General features: G+C 44.5%; 1 protein-coding gene across 4 annotated transcripts in view; it reads left to right on the top strand.

The window, feature by feature from the left end:
• Positions 1–14,921, top strand: part of GOLIM4 (golgi integral membrane protein 4) — a 29,690-nt gene extending 14,769 nt beyond the window's left edge. The window contains exons 4-16 of one of the 4 annotated variants that reach the window (XM_054639145.2): positions 332–385; positions 879–1,029; positions 2,202–2,284; positions 2,823–2,906; positions 5,328–5,513; positions 6,578–6,901; positions 8,111–8,337; positions 8,764–8,843; positions 9,430–9,542; positions 10,618–10,785; positions 11,188–11,256; positions 12,650–12,730; positions 13,052–14,921. In XM_054639145.2, coding sequence (XP_054495120.2) covers positions 332–385; positions 879–1,029; positions 2,202–2,284; positions 2,823–2,906; positions 5,328–5,513; positions 6,578–6,901; positions 8,111–8,337; positions 8,764–8,843; positions 9,430–9,542; positions 10,618–10,785; positions 11,188–11,256; positions 12,650–12,730; positions 13,052–13,207 — 1,776 coding nt within the window. In that variant the 3' untranslated portion in view covers positions 13,208–14,921. The remainder of the gene's footprint in view (positions 1–331; positions 386–878; positions 1,030–2,201; positions 2,285–2,822; positions 2,907–5,327; positions 5,514–6,577; positions 6,902–8,110; positions 8,338–8,763; positions 8,844–9,429; positions 9,543–10,617; positions 10,786–11,187; positions 11,257–12,649; positions 12,731–13,051) is intronic. The other 3 variants (XM_077184179.1, XM_077184180.1, XM_077184181.1) reach the window with 3 other exon arrangements.
• The last annotated feature ends 950 nt before the right edge of the window (positions 14,922–15,871 follow it).

Consider the following 15,871-nt stretch of genomic DNA (forward strand, 5'->3'; position numbering starts at 1 on the left):
CTCCAAAACCAAGGGGGGAGATGGATTTGTGTCCTGGGGAGCTCCAAAACCAAGGGGGGAGATGGATTTGTGTCCTGGGGAGCTCCAAACCAGGGGAGGGATGGATTTGTGTCCTGGGGAGCTCCAAAACCAAGGGGGGAGATGGATTTGTGTCCTGGGGAGCTCCAAAACCAAGGGGGGAGATGGATTTGTGTCCTGGGGAGCTCCAAACCAGGGGAGGGATGGATTTGTGTCCTGGGGAGCTGCATCCTTTGGCTGGTGACTCCCAAAGCTGTGTGTGCAGAGCTCAGGGAGTGTCAGGGGGTTTCACAGGAGTGCTTTTGTTTTCCAGCAAGACTCCAACAGCAGATACAGTGCCCTGAGCGTGCAGCACCAGATGCTGAAGGTGGGTGACTGGGGCAGCAGAGCACCTGTGGTTATGCTGGGGGGACACAGCCTGCTGGCTTCTGGCATCACTGCAGAGTGCCAGGGTGTGGACAACCTTCCTCTGACTATTAAAATCTGGTTTCCTGCAGTTTTTCCTAGTCAGGCTTTCCAGTGGGTAATTTAATCTTATCAGATGCAATTACTGGTAGGGAAGGCTGACTTATCAGCTCTCTTGTAGTTTGGCACTTGGGGATTTTCTGAGCCACATTCAGCAGCTCCCAGGGGGACAGTGCAGCTCTGGGGTGAGGTGACACAGCTCTGGAAGAGGAGCCTGCTCATCACAGAGATCATTTTGTGTTTGGATGGAGCTGCAATGTGCATGCTTTGAATAATAACCTTCCTGTTATGAATGCTTCCTATTCATCTGCACTTACTAAACAAATTGCCAAAGACAATATTAGCCAGATCTGCAGATACAGAGCTGTTCCAGTGTCCCAACTTGGTATTTGCAGAGTCAACACGAAGAGCTGAAGAAACAGCACGCTGACCTTGAGGAAGATCACCGAAAACAGGGAGAGGAGTTTAGCAGGACATTCAGTGATCACAAGGAGAGATACCTAAAGCTGCAGCAGGAAAAGGAGCAGGAGATCTCCAAGCTGAAGGGTAAATTTACCTGTGTCTGCCTGCCCATGTTAAATTGGGTGTTTGGCTTTGTGTGGTGTGAGAGAGACATTTTCTCTGTTCTCACTCACAGGTTATTTGTGCATTTTCTGCCTCCTGAAAAGTTCCATTTTATTGATGATTTTCTGAGGCCTCTCTCTGAAATCTGTTCATATCTGCTCTGTGTTTCTGTCTGGGTCACAGAAATAGCAAAAAAACCCAGCACTTAAAAGCTGTCCAGTGTCAGAGGTTGTTGAGTCAGTCTTTAATTTTTAATTCTAAGACTGGTATAAACCTGGGAAAAAAGGTTTGCCTCTTCTTGTTTGTAACTGAAAGGCAATCTAAGAATATTTGCCACTGCTGGCAGAGATGTAATTGTGCCTCTTTCTGAAGTGACTTTATTTACATTTTACACCTCCTTTTTCCCTGTATGTGCCATCTCCTCTGGAGCACGTTGCACCTCTACACTTGGGTGATGAATTCAGTTTTTACTCTTGGTGTCCAGTTTCCTATTGGAGATTCTTGGCAGTTTTCAGGCCTCTTCCATCCTCATTACCCAGCTCCATGGAGCAAAAGGATGGGGCTGTGTCCATCAGAGCCTTCTCTGCCACCTGTCCCTAACACAGGGGTTGGTTCTGGAGCTGTTTGCAGCTTTGTCTGCACTGCAGGCAGAAGTTGTTTGTTGGCTCCACATCAACATCCTGTAAGAAGTGGGAATAGAAGCCTTTGTCCCTGATCCCAGAAGCTTTTGGAGCCATCTGGGCATCCCTTCCAAAGGAATGGCTGGGTCCTGTGACAGAAAGCTCTCACTCACCAGGTGTGATGTGGGGAAAGAGGGGAGGGTGCCTTCCTCTCTGCCTTTCCAGGATTCAGATTTCCAGAGGGAATTTTGCCATCTGCAGCACCCAGCAGGAGCAGTGATGCAGAATTCCAGGTGCAGGCTGGGTGCACTGATAGAAAATTTCACGAAATGTTATGATTTTCTGCTTGAAAATGGAAAGCTTTTAATAGGGCTGGGAAAAACAAACCATACAGTTATTCTGCCTAATTTTTACTACAGCACTCGTGTGGGATTTTATGTAACTTGTGTTGTAATCTTGATTTTAATGCTTAGCCTGGTGTTACAAATCCAGCCAGGTTTAAACTCTGCATTTCTTCTCATTTCTTTTCCACAGAATCCCTGTATAACTTACGGGAGGAGAACAGGCAGCTGAGAAAAGCTCACCAAGACATTCACACCCAGCTGCAGGATGTCAAGGTAGGCCTTGCTCTGAGAAGCACTTTAAAAATCATGAGGGAAAAATTTTCCCAAGTTTTCCCAAGCCCAGAACAGGCTGTGCTGTTGTAGTTTCTGTTTTGTAGGAAAAAGCAGAGGAATAGGCTGGACTGGATTTGTCTTTGGCCACCTGCACTTTAGGCATATGCCCATAAAAAAAAATAAAAAGTGTTTAGTATAGAAATCAGGATTTGGTTTTACAAGATAAAAATCGGATTTTGGCAAAACTCTATGCCAAAACTAATGTTTTCCATCTGTTTTTTTTTTTTAAATGTTCATCAACATCTACCCCTACTTTTAATTTTATTTTAGTTACGCACATCCTGGCCTCCAAATTGCCTTCCCTGGTGTGCTTGCTTCCTCTGCCTGTTTAATATGCATTCCATGTGAAATAGATAAATTCCAGCTAAGGATTTTCTTTTCAAAATAAATTGAATTATCTTCCTCGTTCAAACCCCCCCCTAACTGATCTTTAGAATGAGCTTTATGTGAAACGTGTGATGTTCTTCTTTTTGTGTAGCAACAGCATAAGAACTTACTGTCCCAGCACAACGAGCTTGTGGTGACATTGGAAGACCACAAGAGTGCACTAGCTGCTGCTCAGGTCAGAAGGAAAGCAGCTCCTGCTGGCTCTCAGCTTCCCAAATCTGTCTCCAAACCTCTCCTGGCTGCAGGGTGCTGCATGTGCCTCTGGCATGGGGACCCAGGAGTGCATGGCACAGAGGGGCTGCTCCCCAGAGGGCTCAGGGGACAGAGCAGGGCCAGCCCAGCAGTGCATGTGGTCCTGGCAAAAGAGTCTCTGCTTCCCTGGGAGCTGTCAGTGCCTTTCTGTCTCTGTCCTCTCTGATGGAACTGCTCTGAGCACCCTGCACTCTGACCTTCACTGGGTGCTGGTGTCACATCTCTTCTTGTGTCTGCCTGGGGTGGGGACGTTGTGAGGTTTTCATGGATTTCCAGAGTGGGCTGGAAAAAGCTCATCCAGTGCCACCCCTGCCATGGTGACACCTTCCACCATCCCAGAGTGCCCCAAGCCCCAATGTCCATCCTGGCCTTGGGCACTTCAGGGATCCAGGGGCAACCCCAGCTGCTCTGGGCAGTGCACATCAGTGCAGCAGCAGCAGAACATAGATGGGGATGTGTGTGCAGGTATGAAAACTCCAGGTGCAGCTTAGATTAGTTTCTAGAAGAGCCAGCAGCATCAATTTCCTGAAATGTCATTTTCAAGTGAACTATCCATGGAGCACAAACTGTTGCAGGCTCAGTCAGCTGTGCCAGTGCAAGCTGTGGAGGCCACAGGGAATCTGGAAGTGGGAGTGATGTTGGAGCAGAGGAAGACTTTTGGTGAAAGATCACAGGGAAAGGCAATTAGGCAGTGTGAAGTTATTTTTATTCCTGACTGATTTCCTTCATTTAGGCGTTTTCACAGTCCACAAAATTGTTAGCAGCATTAGAAGCGTGGAATTTTTTTTTTCCCCAGTTCTGCTTGTTGTGCCTGTCAATATGTGTAAAAACAGGGAAAGATCAGGAAGGTCCCTCATAGACTGAATATCTGAAGAATCATAAGCTGCAGTGCTAACCCACACTGACAGCTAATTCTGAGCTCTTCTCCCACTGGCCACAGCTAATTCTGAGCCCTTCTCCCACTGGCCACATTTGCTGTGTGGTGTGTGCTGATAACATCTGAAATCCCACAAGGCCACGTGGAGGGGCTGCTTTGAGGTTCATCAAGCCCAAAGGGAAGCTCTCCACTCTCCTGGCTTGGATTCAGTTCATTAATTAAAAAGCCTGTGTCACACAAAACCTCTCTGTCTGCAGCCAGGCTCTGACATTTGTCCTGTGGGCACCCTCCAGGGAAGGGCCTTGCACATGCCTTGAGAGCAGAGGGGATTTCACACTTTTGTGTGGTTTCTCCTGCAAACCAGCTGCAGAAAGTCCCCAGGGGATTCTTTCCCAGCTCCATTAATGATCCCTCTATTTCTGGGTGTATTCTAGACATTGAACACCAGTAGTCAATACTGCACTAACCTGAATCTTTAAAGTGTTTTGGTCTTAGTGCTTTTTGCCGGCCAGGCAGATTAATTATACATTTTAATAAACTCTGTTTTCTGCCAGTATCAGCACCTTTTAAGCTGTGGCATTGACTCAGAATATTCAGTTTAGTGACTCTGCTGTGCACTCTGCTTTCCCTTTAGGCCATTCTGTTTTAGGTATCCATAGGCCTGTGGAGGTTCTCAAACACACCCACACGTCCCCTGGAGCAGTAGGGGAACTCTCTGGTGTGGCACCTGTTGTGTGTGCAGCTTTTATACACCCTGCCCATCCCAAAAAATCCTCTTCAAGTGGAAATCTTCTTACTGCAGAACCAGGGATTGGGGTACCAACCTTGCTGGATTTTCATTTAAGCTTCCTCATCCTGTCCAAAGTTAAACAGCAAATAAAATTCCAACATTTTACTGTTGCATTTCAGGAAGCCTGTAGAAATTTACATTTTCCTTCTATTTCTTTTCTTTTTTTCCCTTCTGCTTTTCCCTTGCTCTTCACCACTGTGATTTTCTTTGCCTCAGTTCTGTATGTTGGCTGTTGTCTTGTCTAACACCTGTCTAAATGTTGAGCACTTGGCATTTTCATGACATCTAGATGTACTTTAAAACTTCTGTTTCTGAAAGAGCTGCACTTCTTTCCACCAGCAAAGGAGAAGTTGTGGTGCTTTTGACTTCCTTCACTTTAGTCTGCCAGGAAAGCTTCATCATCCCCTTCTGACACTTCTCCTGCTTGGCATGAATAAAACAACTCCTCTTCTTTGTCCCACAGAGATGTTTTTAATACACTTTGGTATGCATGTGCACTTTGAAAAGATCCTGATGGATCAGTGTCATCTAATGTTTGGAGGAAAAAATTATATTTTAAAAGCTCCCATCCCTGGAATATCAAGCTTTCTACCACGTGCCCTACCAGCAACTTCAAGGTGACTACATTTGATTAAGAAATTAATTTGGACACACTCTAATTAACATGTTGGCTTTAGACTCAGGTGGAGGAGTACAAACAGCTGAAGGACACACTCAAAAAAATCCCAAGTTTCCAAGATGCGGAGAAGGAGGAAGGAGGGAAGGAGCAGCAGCCCCAGGCGCGGGGCCCGTCCCCCCAGAGCCGCCCCCCGGAGCCCCCCGCAGCCGGGGCTGAGCAGCAGCAGCAGCAGCAGCAGCAGCAGGTGAGGGGCTCCAGAGAGCCCAGCAGGGCCTCTGACCCAGCACAGGGTGCTCAGTGTCCCTCAGGAGAGTGTGTGTGACTGTGCACCCCTGTCACTGCTGGAGGAGCGGTTTAATTGTTGAGCGCTAAGGAAATCTATTCATGTTGTCTTTGCTCACGTGACTGGTCTCCAGTTTGAAGTGTATTTACACCAGCTGTTTTAAGAAGTTGCTCAAAACATACATTTTTTAAATAAGAACTCTAAAATTTTAGTTATCTCAAGTGTTACAGAAAGCCTTTAGAAGTTCTGAGTAATTTTTTTATTTTAAAAGGTTCCAATGGCACGTTGAAGTCAGTGTATTTAAAATTGGTACACCAAGGCTCAAGCAGAAAATGTGTAATCTAGAAGTAAATGCAGAAGTAAAGGAAGAAGTTAAGAAAAACCAGTTATGATTTTGTTTTACAAGTCAAAATTTAAATTTTTTAAATAAGAATTCTAAAATTTTAGCTGTGTCAAGTGTTACAGAAAGCTTTTAGAAGTTCTGAATAATTTTTTATTTTATAAGGTTTCACTGGCAAATTGGTGAATTTAAAATTGGCACACCAAGGTTCAAGCAGAAAACATGTAATCTAGAAGTAAATGTTGCAGTAAATGTAGAAGTTAAGAAAAAACAGTTGTGATTTTGTTTTACAAGAATTTCTACATGAAATAAAAATCTTGGAATCATTTAGTTTGGAAAAGAACTTTAAGAGTCCAGCCGTGAACCCAGTTCTGCCAAAGCCAGCAGTAAACTGTGTCTCTAAAACACAAAGCTGGCTTTGTAGAATTGTAAGAGCTTTTCATTTTTCAACTAAAATGAGGCTTAACTTACTCTGTGGTGGAACTGTGCAACACCTTGTGTAGCTGTACAGCCACAAACCAGGTAATGACCCCATCTGGCAGGAGGAGCTCGTTCCAAAGCAGGCATTTGGCCCTCCTGACAACAGCTCTGGGCTGGCATAAAGGATCCAAGCCTGTCCTTGGCTCTCTTGAAACTGAAATCCATAAATGTGTTGTACACACATAATCCTGTGTCTGTTTTGCAGAATGAGAAGCCAAGGGAGGCAGAAGAAATAAAGAGCCAGGAGCAGGACAGGGCTGAGCCTTTCCACACACAGGGAAGGGCTCCCGAGAATGCCAAGGAGCTGAACATCCAGGAGCAGCAGGAGGCTGGAGAGGATGAGGAGCAACGGGCAGAGCAGATGGAAGAGGAACGCAAAAAGGAGCTTGAGGAGGAAGAAATGGAGCAGGCAGGGCAGCCTGAGCACCTGGAGGAGGAGCAGGACCAAGCCCCAGAAGAGCACGAATGGAAAAAGCAGGAGCAAAAGGAAGAGGAAACCAACATGTTGGGTGATCACCTGCACTCAGAGGTGGGGAGCTCTTTTCTAATTGATTAAATCTGCTGTTTAAATGGAGGCTTCTCTTTTCACTGCTGGCCTTGTATTGCAGTCACCTCTATTTCTAGGAAAAAATAAAGTTTTTATAGAGAGTTTGGGATTCAGAGCACTCGCTGGTTTTTAGATAAAATTACTGTCATGTTTATAGAAAATTTGGGATTCAAAGCACTTGGATGCAATAGGATTCAGGCTCAACTTGAGCACACTTGTACTGCAGTGCTGGCCAGACCTTAATGAACATTAATTCTGCTGATCAAAAGCAGCAGATGGAAAATAAAAAAGAAAAAAAAAAAAAGAGCAGCAGTCTGAATCCTGTCTCCCACTTTAAACCTGAGGCCCATGGTAGCTGATGGAGAACTCAGCAAGTGAGAGGGAGGCTGGGATGGAGAACTGCTCTGCTTTGGTAACTTGATGCATCTCAGCAAATTGCAGAGTGTTTCCTTGTCAGAGGTACCTGCCTTCTGCAAACACACTGCCAGTTCAGTGCTCACTGTTGTTTGACAGGGAATTTTAACTGCCAGACAAACATGACTAAAATAGCCAGGGGAAGTCAGTGTGCAGCTCTAAATAAAACCAGCGAATAAAACCTGGATTTGCATCCTAGATTGGATCTGCAGTGGAAAATGCATTTCACTGGTCTCACTGTAGGCTTTGTAAACACTTTCTCTCCTGGCAGATTAATTGTGTCACTCTGGTGTAATGAGGAGCTGGTGCTGAAGAGGTGCAGAGGGTCACAACAGCAGCAGTGGGTTAAGCTGTGAAACTGGAGTTAGTCTAAGTTATTGCTGAGTATAAAAAGATGTGCAGTGTCTCACTTAAGGCTAAAAGCAGCTCCCCCTGAGATTACCCCTTAAATCAATGGAAAGTTTTGCTGTCTTATCAGTCAGCAAAACCTCCTTTTACTGTGTAATATGTTGGGAGGTTTTATTATTATTTACAGGAAAAGCATGGCTTTCCTTAGCCCACAATCTCCTCTTTCTTCCCTGCATACTCCACAAACACTCCAGCACTTCCAGTCTGTGTTCCCAGAAATGTTTTAACTTCAAGGAGGGACACAAAAACTTAAAAATAACTTTGCTGTCATTGCATGGAGCTTGTTTTTCCTTCTGGACAGCTTTCTCCTTGCTTGTTTCTGATGACTGAGAGGATGATGAATGTGTGACTAACACGTTTCTGTGGCAGGTAACACCAACAAAGAGGCAGAAAGCAGCTTACGAGCAGCAGCTGGAGCAGCAGCACCTTGGAGCCCAGAGAGCAGAGGAGGCCAAGCAGCTGAGGCAGCAGCAGGAGTCCCTGCAGCAGCAGAGGCTGAGGGGGCAGCTCCTGAGGCAGCAGCAGCTCCAGGAGAGAGAGCTCCAGCTGCAGAGACAGGCAGAGCAAGGGGAGAAACTCTTCAAAAACCGCCTCAGGTGCAACTCTCCCTCTTGAGCTTGTTGTGCTCCGGGTTTGTGTTGTCAGCTTTGTTCTGGGCCCTTGTTCCTGAGGGCAGATTTCCAGGGGGTTCTGTTGGCTCATTCCTTGAAGGGCTGGAGCTTTGTTCCCTAAAATTCAGAGTCCTGACTTTGCTCTTTGCCTGACCCATATCCTTCAGGACTGCAGGCTCCACATACAGAGACACACAACACAAAGTCAGGGTGGCAGCACAAGAAAGTCTCTGTTCTATCAAGCATTTTTCAGGAAAGGTGATGTGAGAAAATATCAGATAATAGAGCATGAAACTGGGGCCTGCTCTGGCAGCTGCTGAGAGAGGCAGAGCTGCAGGTGGAGGGTTTGTTTATTAAAGCAGAAAACACACTTTTGAAACTGAAATGATGCTTGGCTTTTAATGTTCTCAGCCAACAGGCTCATTATGATAACATGGACCAGGACATTGTACAAGGGGAGGAAGAGCAAGGTATTCAGGAAGAGGAAGGAGGTAAGAGAGAATTTGTGTCCCTGCCATGCTCACAGGCTCCCTGTGTACTGCCTTGCATGGGAGACTTTAATATTCATTTCATATCCAGATTGGATTCAAGTGAAACATAAACTTGCAATTTAAAACCAGAAGCTCAAATAACCATGGCTGAACTGACTGAGTGAAATAGAGGAATTACTAAAGATCATATCCACATTCCTGAAAGGAAAAGTGTCCTTTTGACTGAGCTGTTATTGCCAGGCTCTGTGGATTTGGTTGTGCTCCTGGCTCTGCCTGTGGGTTTGTTTGAGCTCTTTAAATTACAGAATCATGGAATTGTTTGGGTTGGAAGGCTCTCATCTCAATCCACACCCCTGCCATGGACAGGGACACCTTCCACTAGCCCAGGCTGTTAATGCCCCATCCAGCCTGGCCTGATCCATTAATTTCTATTTCCTATTAGGAGTAAATCAATTTTGTGAGCATTATCTGTTTATGTAGAGGTTTCCCACTGCTAAAAACACATGTGGAGCCTTGTCTGTAGGAGACTCCTAAAAGGATAACTAAAATCTGCTGTAAAACAATAATCACCTAAAAAATTCCTCAGCTTATGAACACGACAACCAGCACCAGGATGAAGGTGAAGATGATGATCAGAATAATGCAAATGAACAGCAAGAAGCAGAACATCAGGCAGAAAATCAGCAGGCTGATGAATCAGTAAGTATGAATTAAGATGCTGAGGGTTGCAGTGTTACTGAAGTGAGAACCCACAGGTCTCGTCTGACATAATTGCACCTTATAGAAATGAGATAAGCAGAGGTCTGCTAGGAAGACAGGCTTGACAGTTGGAAACAGCATCTAAAATCTATTTAAAGGTGTCCTTACTCATTTGGGAAGAAATAAAAGGAAACAGCTCCCTTGTGGGAAGCAAGGTGTTTATTTCCACATTCCTTTGATCTGTGCTTTCAGTGGAATAAAGGATTTGGTCTTTGCTGGGACTTGAACAGGTGCATTTGGCTTCAAAAACTACCAGCAGTGCCCAGGCAAAATGAGAGGGGATGGGATTTTTCATGCTGTCAATAATTAAAGGCCAGCTCAAGAGGCTCTGTATCCAGCTGGAGTCGGTACAGAGGTGTGAGGTCCTGAAAGAGGATGTAGGTCAGCACTGAACTGAGCCCTGATACCAACTGCACAGAGATCTGGGGCAGGAGAATCACCCTGGGCCTTCCCCCAAGCTCCAGCTTACCTGGAGCTGTCAACATCAAGTGCACCTTCCTTAGTCCCCTCCCATTCAGCAAATTAACTACAGTGAATATTTCTAAGGGATCTCCTACTTGTTTTCTGTAAAGATAAAAAAACTGCTTTTATTGAATGATAAGCAGAAAATGCTCCTTTTCTGCCTGGCAAAGGTGAAAAGTGTTTTGTTTTCTTGTCGACATAGCCAAGGTCAACAGAGCAGGACAGGCTGATAGTGAGTGATGCCATCAGCTCTGTGGAGCTGTGAGCACTCAGCTCTTATCTTTGTTCCCATGGCCTTATCAGGCACTGTCAGCTGGTCAGTAAACACGGGCTGTGCAGCAGCTCTGGGACAGGAGTGCTCAGATCCTGTGGGTTTCAGCAGCCTGCACCTCTGTCCCTGCTCGTGCTGAGGTAGCTCAGTGAGCCTGCAGAGGTTCCAGCTGCTGCCTGTGGGGATGGAGCTGGCTCTGGCAGCCCATGCTGCTGTTCCTTCAAGGGAAATGCAGCTGAACCACGGGCTAAAAGTATTTACACTTCCTCCTGTAAATTACAGAAGGCAGCCATGGAAGATGTGAATCCTGCTGATGACCCCAATAATCAGGGAGAAGATGAATTTGAAGAAGCTGAGCAAGAGAGAGAAGAAAACCTGCCTGAGGAGAATGAGAAGCACAAGGAAACGGGTCAGAAACAAGGACATCCAGGAATGGAGGAGCACTTGGTGGTGGGTAAAGGCAAAAGAGGCACCTCTGGGGCTCCTTCACGAGGCTAAAGCTGCACATTTCAACTGTGTTGGAGCTGTGAACTCCTCCAGGCACAGAGAGTCTGAATTTTTATGGCAGTGGGGTGAATATTCCATTGTGTTCCTGCTTAGTATGGAAAGTCTTGCTTTATTCTGTGAAGTGATTTTTCTTATATTCCTCCTGCAATTTTTTAATTGAGGGCAGCTTTAAATCACAGAGCTGGGCTCTCACTGCTGCTAATGAATGCACTAAAACTTCTCCTGCCACAATTGTTACTTCAGCTTTACAGAGAGCTTTAGTTCCAGAACAAGAAGCTTTAATCTTCAGCCCTCTGGTTATTAGGCAAGCTCATAGATCTGAATTTTTATGTGATCTTTGTGCAGATGGCAGGAAATCCTGACCAGCAGGAGGATAATGTGGATGAACAATACCAGGAAGAGGGAGAAGAGGAGGTAAGAACACAGACCCAGGGCAGGTGGAGGCTCAGGCACCAGAGCACAGCTCCATTAACACTCTTTGGTGTCTTTTGGAACTGCAGGATGAACCCAAATCCCTTTGTCTGACTTTAGCAAACCCGGGAGGTCTTTGCCATTACTCTGCTGTCTCCTTCTGGATACACTCTGGGTTACTCAGGCTCCTGTGCTGCAATCCATTAGTCTTCCATGCCACACAGCATTAATTGTGCAATAATTGAAAAGATTAAGCCTTTCACAACACAAGTAAAATTTCCTGGAAACCTCAAGGTCATGGAAAACCTCATTAATCTCTAATCACACAGTGCAGTTCTGAGCAAACTGCTTCCTTGGCCACTTACTTACTCTGTAGCTGTGACTTTGATTTATCTGTGCTCCTCCTGAGCAATCCAAGCTGCAGTTCCTGGAGCTGCTCAGGAAGCTGACAGCACATGGAGCTGGAGCAGAGAGGGAGGGAAGGGACTTTCCCCTTCATACCATGCAGGCACCACCCTGAGCCACCCCTCAGCAGTACCTGATGAATTCCTATTTCTGCTTCCCACAAAACCCCTTTCAAACAAAGCCCTGGCATTGGCTGCTGTCACTCCCTCATGGGGAGCCCTTTGCATTAGCTGGGATGCACTTGGCAAAATGCTGCTGCTCACATCCAAGCAGGCCACTGGGAGCTGGGCAGAGCTGCTCTTTGGCTTCCAGGAGCCATTTATACACATCTCAGAAAGGATGTGCCCACTGTGCTGAGTGGGAGCAGGGAACAGGCAGCAGTGATTGAGTGAGCAATTAAGAGAAAAGAGATGCTGCAGTGGGGATCAGTTCCTTTAGTGGGTGGACTCAAATATTGCTGTTCAGATCTTTCCCAGAGTGACCCTGGTGTGATGGATGCCTCTGACCCAGCTCACAGGACACCCTTTGGAGCAGACAAGCACAGCAGCACTTCCCAAAAGGAAATCAAGTTCACTCCAAAACATTCCTCTTTCAAATTTGCACCTAACATGGGAAGTGGGGCATGGAATGGAGGGAGAGTGCTGGCAGAACAGAGGGGAATGAGAGATCCAAAAGCTGAACATCAGGGAGACATTCAGCATGACTTGCTCTCTCCAAGAGGGAGATTGTCTGTGAGAATTGTATTTAAAAGTTAGATGCTCTCAGAGGAAGTGAGTTTCCTGACTGTTGGGTGGTTATGGTTCTTTTTATCCTCCTTTAACCTCTCCCTGCTCTCTTCTCCCTTCTGTAGAATCTTCATTCTGTAAAAATATCACATAATACCATTCTGCAAAAATACTCTGTAAAAATATGTGAGCATGTGCCCAGTTGTGGCACAGGGCACTCTTTGAAAGGCAATTAAACCACACAGAACAGCTCTTGTGCTTTGCAGGTGCAGGAGGATCTGACTGAAGAGAAGAAGCGAGAGCTGGAGCACAATGCTGAGGAGCCCTATGGGGAAAATGAGGAAACTGTGAGTTCTGTGCAAGGGCTCAGGGACAGATCAAACCCTGCCCACACTGCTCATGGCTCAGGGATGTGACATCATAATTGTTCTACCTTGCTTTGGGCCACAGAGCTGAACATTTCATGCTGTCCCAACTTCCTTTTCCTTACCCTTCCATCTCTGTGTCAATTCTTCCTCCCTGCAGGCTTTGGAAAAATTTTTTTTCTACTTCTGCCCATCAGCTCTCACAGCTCCAGCTGAAAATCATTTCACTGCCCTAAAATAAGCCATAAGGAAACTGGCACTGAATCTGGAGTAAGTTTGTTTTGTTTTGTTTTCCCCCATCAGGCAGACGAAAAGAATGACAGAGGGACAGACCAAGAGCAAGAAATGCAAGAAGACAACAACCAGAAAGCAATTCATGAAGAAAATTATGAGGAGGAAGAGGAGGAGGAGGAAGGCAGAGCTGTTGCAGCAAAAACTCGCAGACGAGGGGAGATGTAGTTTCTCCCTTCATTTTTCTTTTTCCAGTACACAAATTCCTGTTGTGGTTTTGTTTTTTTTAACCAACTTTTTTTAGGGTATTTAATTTCAAAAAAAAAAAAAAACGGAAAAGCTTGTTTTCCACTTTTTACTTTTCTATTAGGTGCTGTCCTTTGTTTATATGAATACAGTATTTTGATACTCTAGATTAGGATTTCTTTTCTATCCAGGCTGTACATAACCAGACATCCTCTAGGTTGGATTTTTTGTAACTCTGGGCACGGTTTATAGAGGCCATTTTGGATACACTTTCACCTTGTCCAGGCCTGACAGAATGTTTGGTGTCTTGTCAGGTGCACTCACCACTGAAGGAACATTCCTAGTGCCTAAATCCAGGTGACTTCAGTCACTCCAGCTCGTTGTCTTCCATGGATTTATTCTGACCAAGGGCTGCAAATTCCTCGTAACCTCACAAAGCCAAGCACAGGCCGTGCCCTTTGCAGGACCAGGCCTTTTCTAGGTGCAGAACAGTTATAAAATATGCAAACTTTACAAGCCTTCAGAATGCAGCCAAGTTGCCAGCTGTTAATTTTGGCAGCTGTTTAGATACGGTTCAATTATGCATTTATTTTAATGAGCATTCCCAGGTACTTCAATTACAGGCAGTACCTGGCTGCTCATGCAAATGGGGCTGTGCTGAGAGGAGCTGGGAGCTGAAAACCAATTTAGACTTGGAGCTCCATTATGCCAAATCAAAACACTACAGCTGTCACAGGGATGAAGATTTACAGCAGCAGCAATCTCCTTGTCCTTGTTAATATATAAAATATTTGGCCAGACCCAGAATGATGTTGCCTCAGTGCCATGTTTCCTGGAGGGTGTGGTAGCTGAGCTGACACAGTTGGTGCAAGATGCTGAACTTAAGGCCTTTACCTTCTTTTTCCTTATTTATTTACAAAAATCTGCTGGAAGGATTTCTGTGTGCCCCAGGGTGAGCCTCAGACTCGAGCCAAAGCCCACAGAAGTTGTTTAGCAAACATCTCCAGCACTGCATGCTGAAACCTGGGGAGGGGAGGGGGGGAAATGACACAAAAATTGTGCCTTGGTGTGGGCTACCCTGAACATAATCCCAGTGCATGAATTATACAATATTTGTATTGGTACAGACACTAGTTATTTAATATATGTTAAAGGAGAATGGGAATCTGGATTTCCCAGGCTATGCCCCATTGCTGGAAATGAGGCACAGGGGAGCTCCCCATCAAAGGCTGTGTTAATATATAAAGAGAGGGAATGGGGGTTTTTCCCTTTGGTGTTTTTTGTTTTTTGGTTTTTTTTAATAATGATGCATAGCAATGTTTTCAGTTCAATTTTTATATGAATGTAATTTAATTCATTTTTCTACTAACTTGATTATATTATGTTTTATAGTTGGTTTCCATTCATTGCAATTTTCCTAATTGTCCCAGATCCAGTGCTTATGTTTCATAGGAAGATTTTTGTCAGTGAGTATTTTGGGTTTTCTAGTTACCATAAATCAGATTTACCTTATGTATAAAAAAAAAAAAGTTTACATGAGACTGTAAAATGTATAATATGTACATAATCTTCAGAATACAATTATTTTGGTAAATTGGCCTGTATTTTTAATGTCATGGTTGCAGTATTTAATTATTTGAGGCATAATAAAACTTGACTGCAGTCAATAAACTAGAATGTAGTTACTGCTCTTTCACATGCTGAGGGTTTGTGTCAGTTTTCCTCATGATGTGTTTGGATTTCATTTTAGTACAGGAAGCAGGGGAAGGGATGGAGCCCTGGCAGCATTTTCAGGGCAGTGGAATATTTTTGTTGATGATATTCCCACCTCTGTGCCTGACAAATGTCAGAGTGCCAGACCCAGGGGACCATGGGGTAGCTGAGCTGCTCCTCATTGCCACAGCATCCCTGGAATTCCAAATCTTGGAATTCAATCCCTGGAATCCCATTTGGCATCCCTGGAATGCCAAATGCTTGGCTAAATCAAGAATTTAATGAGTTCCTGTGAGCTAAAACCAAGTGGAGCTGGGCCACAGCCCCAGCCCTGGGGCAGAGGATGAACAGCACAGGGGGTGCTCAGTTCAGAAGTGATGCTCTGAAGTGATGCTCTGCTTTAGGACCAAGCACAAGGGAAGCTGGAATTTTAAGGGAAAAGTTCCATCTCTGGGATTTGGCAGCAGCAGAGCAGCTGTGAGTAGGGCTGGCAGGGACTCATCAAAATATACATCATGTGTGTATATATAATATATAGACATATTATAATATGTCTGTATAATATCTGTAATATGTATAATATGTCATACATATACATATATAATATAAATATGTATATATAATATATATATACACACTCATAGGTATATAATGGGTACAAATTGGAAGAGGGAGAATTTAGGCTGGTTATTAAAAGAAATCTTCACATATATATACACACATATAAAATATGTAATTTATATATATATTATACATATGTAATATGTACAATATGTCATATGTATGTGTATATATAATACATCTATGTATAATATATATGTATCTTTATATATATATATAATGGATACAAATTGGAAGAGGGAGAATTTAGGCTGGTCATTAAAAGAAATCTTCACATATATATATACACACACATATATAATATATAATTTA

Source organism: Agelaius phoeniceus, chromosome 10, assembly GCF_051311805.1.
Source record: "Agelaius phoeniceus isolate bAgePho1 chromosome 10, bAgePho1.hap1, whole genome shotgun sequence".
NCBI classification, from domain to species: Eukaryota; Metazoa; Chordata; class Aves; order Passeriformes; family Icteridae; genus Agelaius; species Agelaius phoeniceus.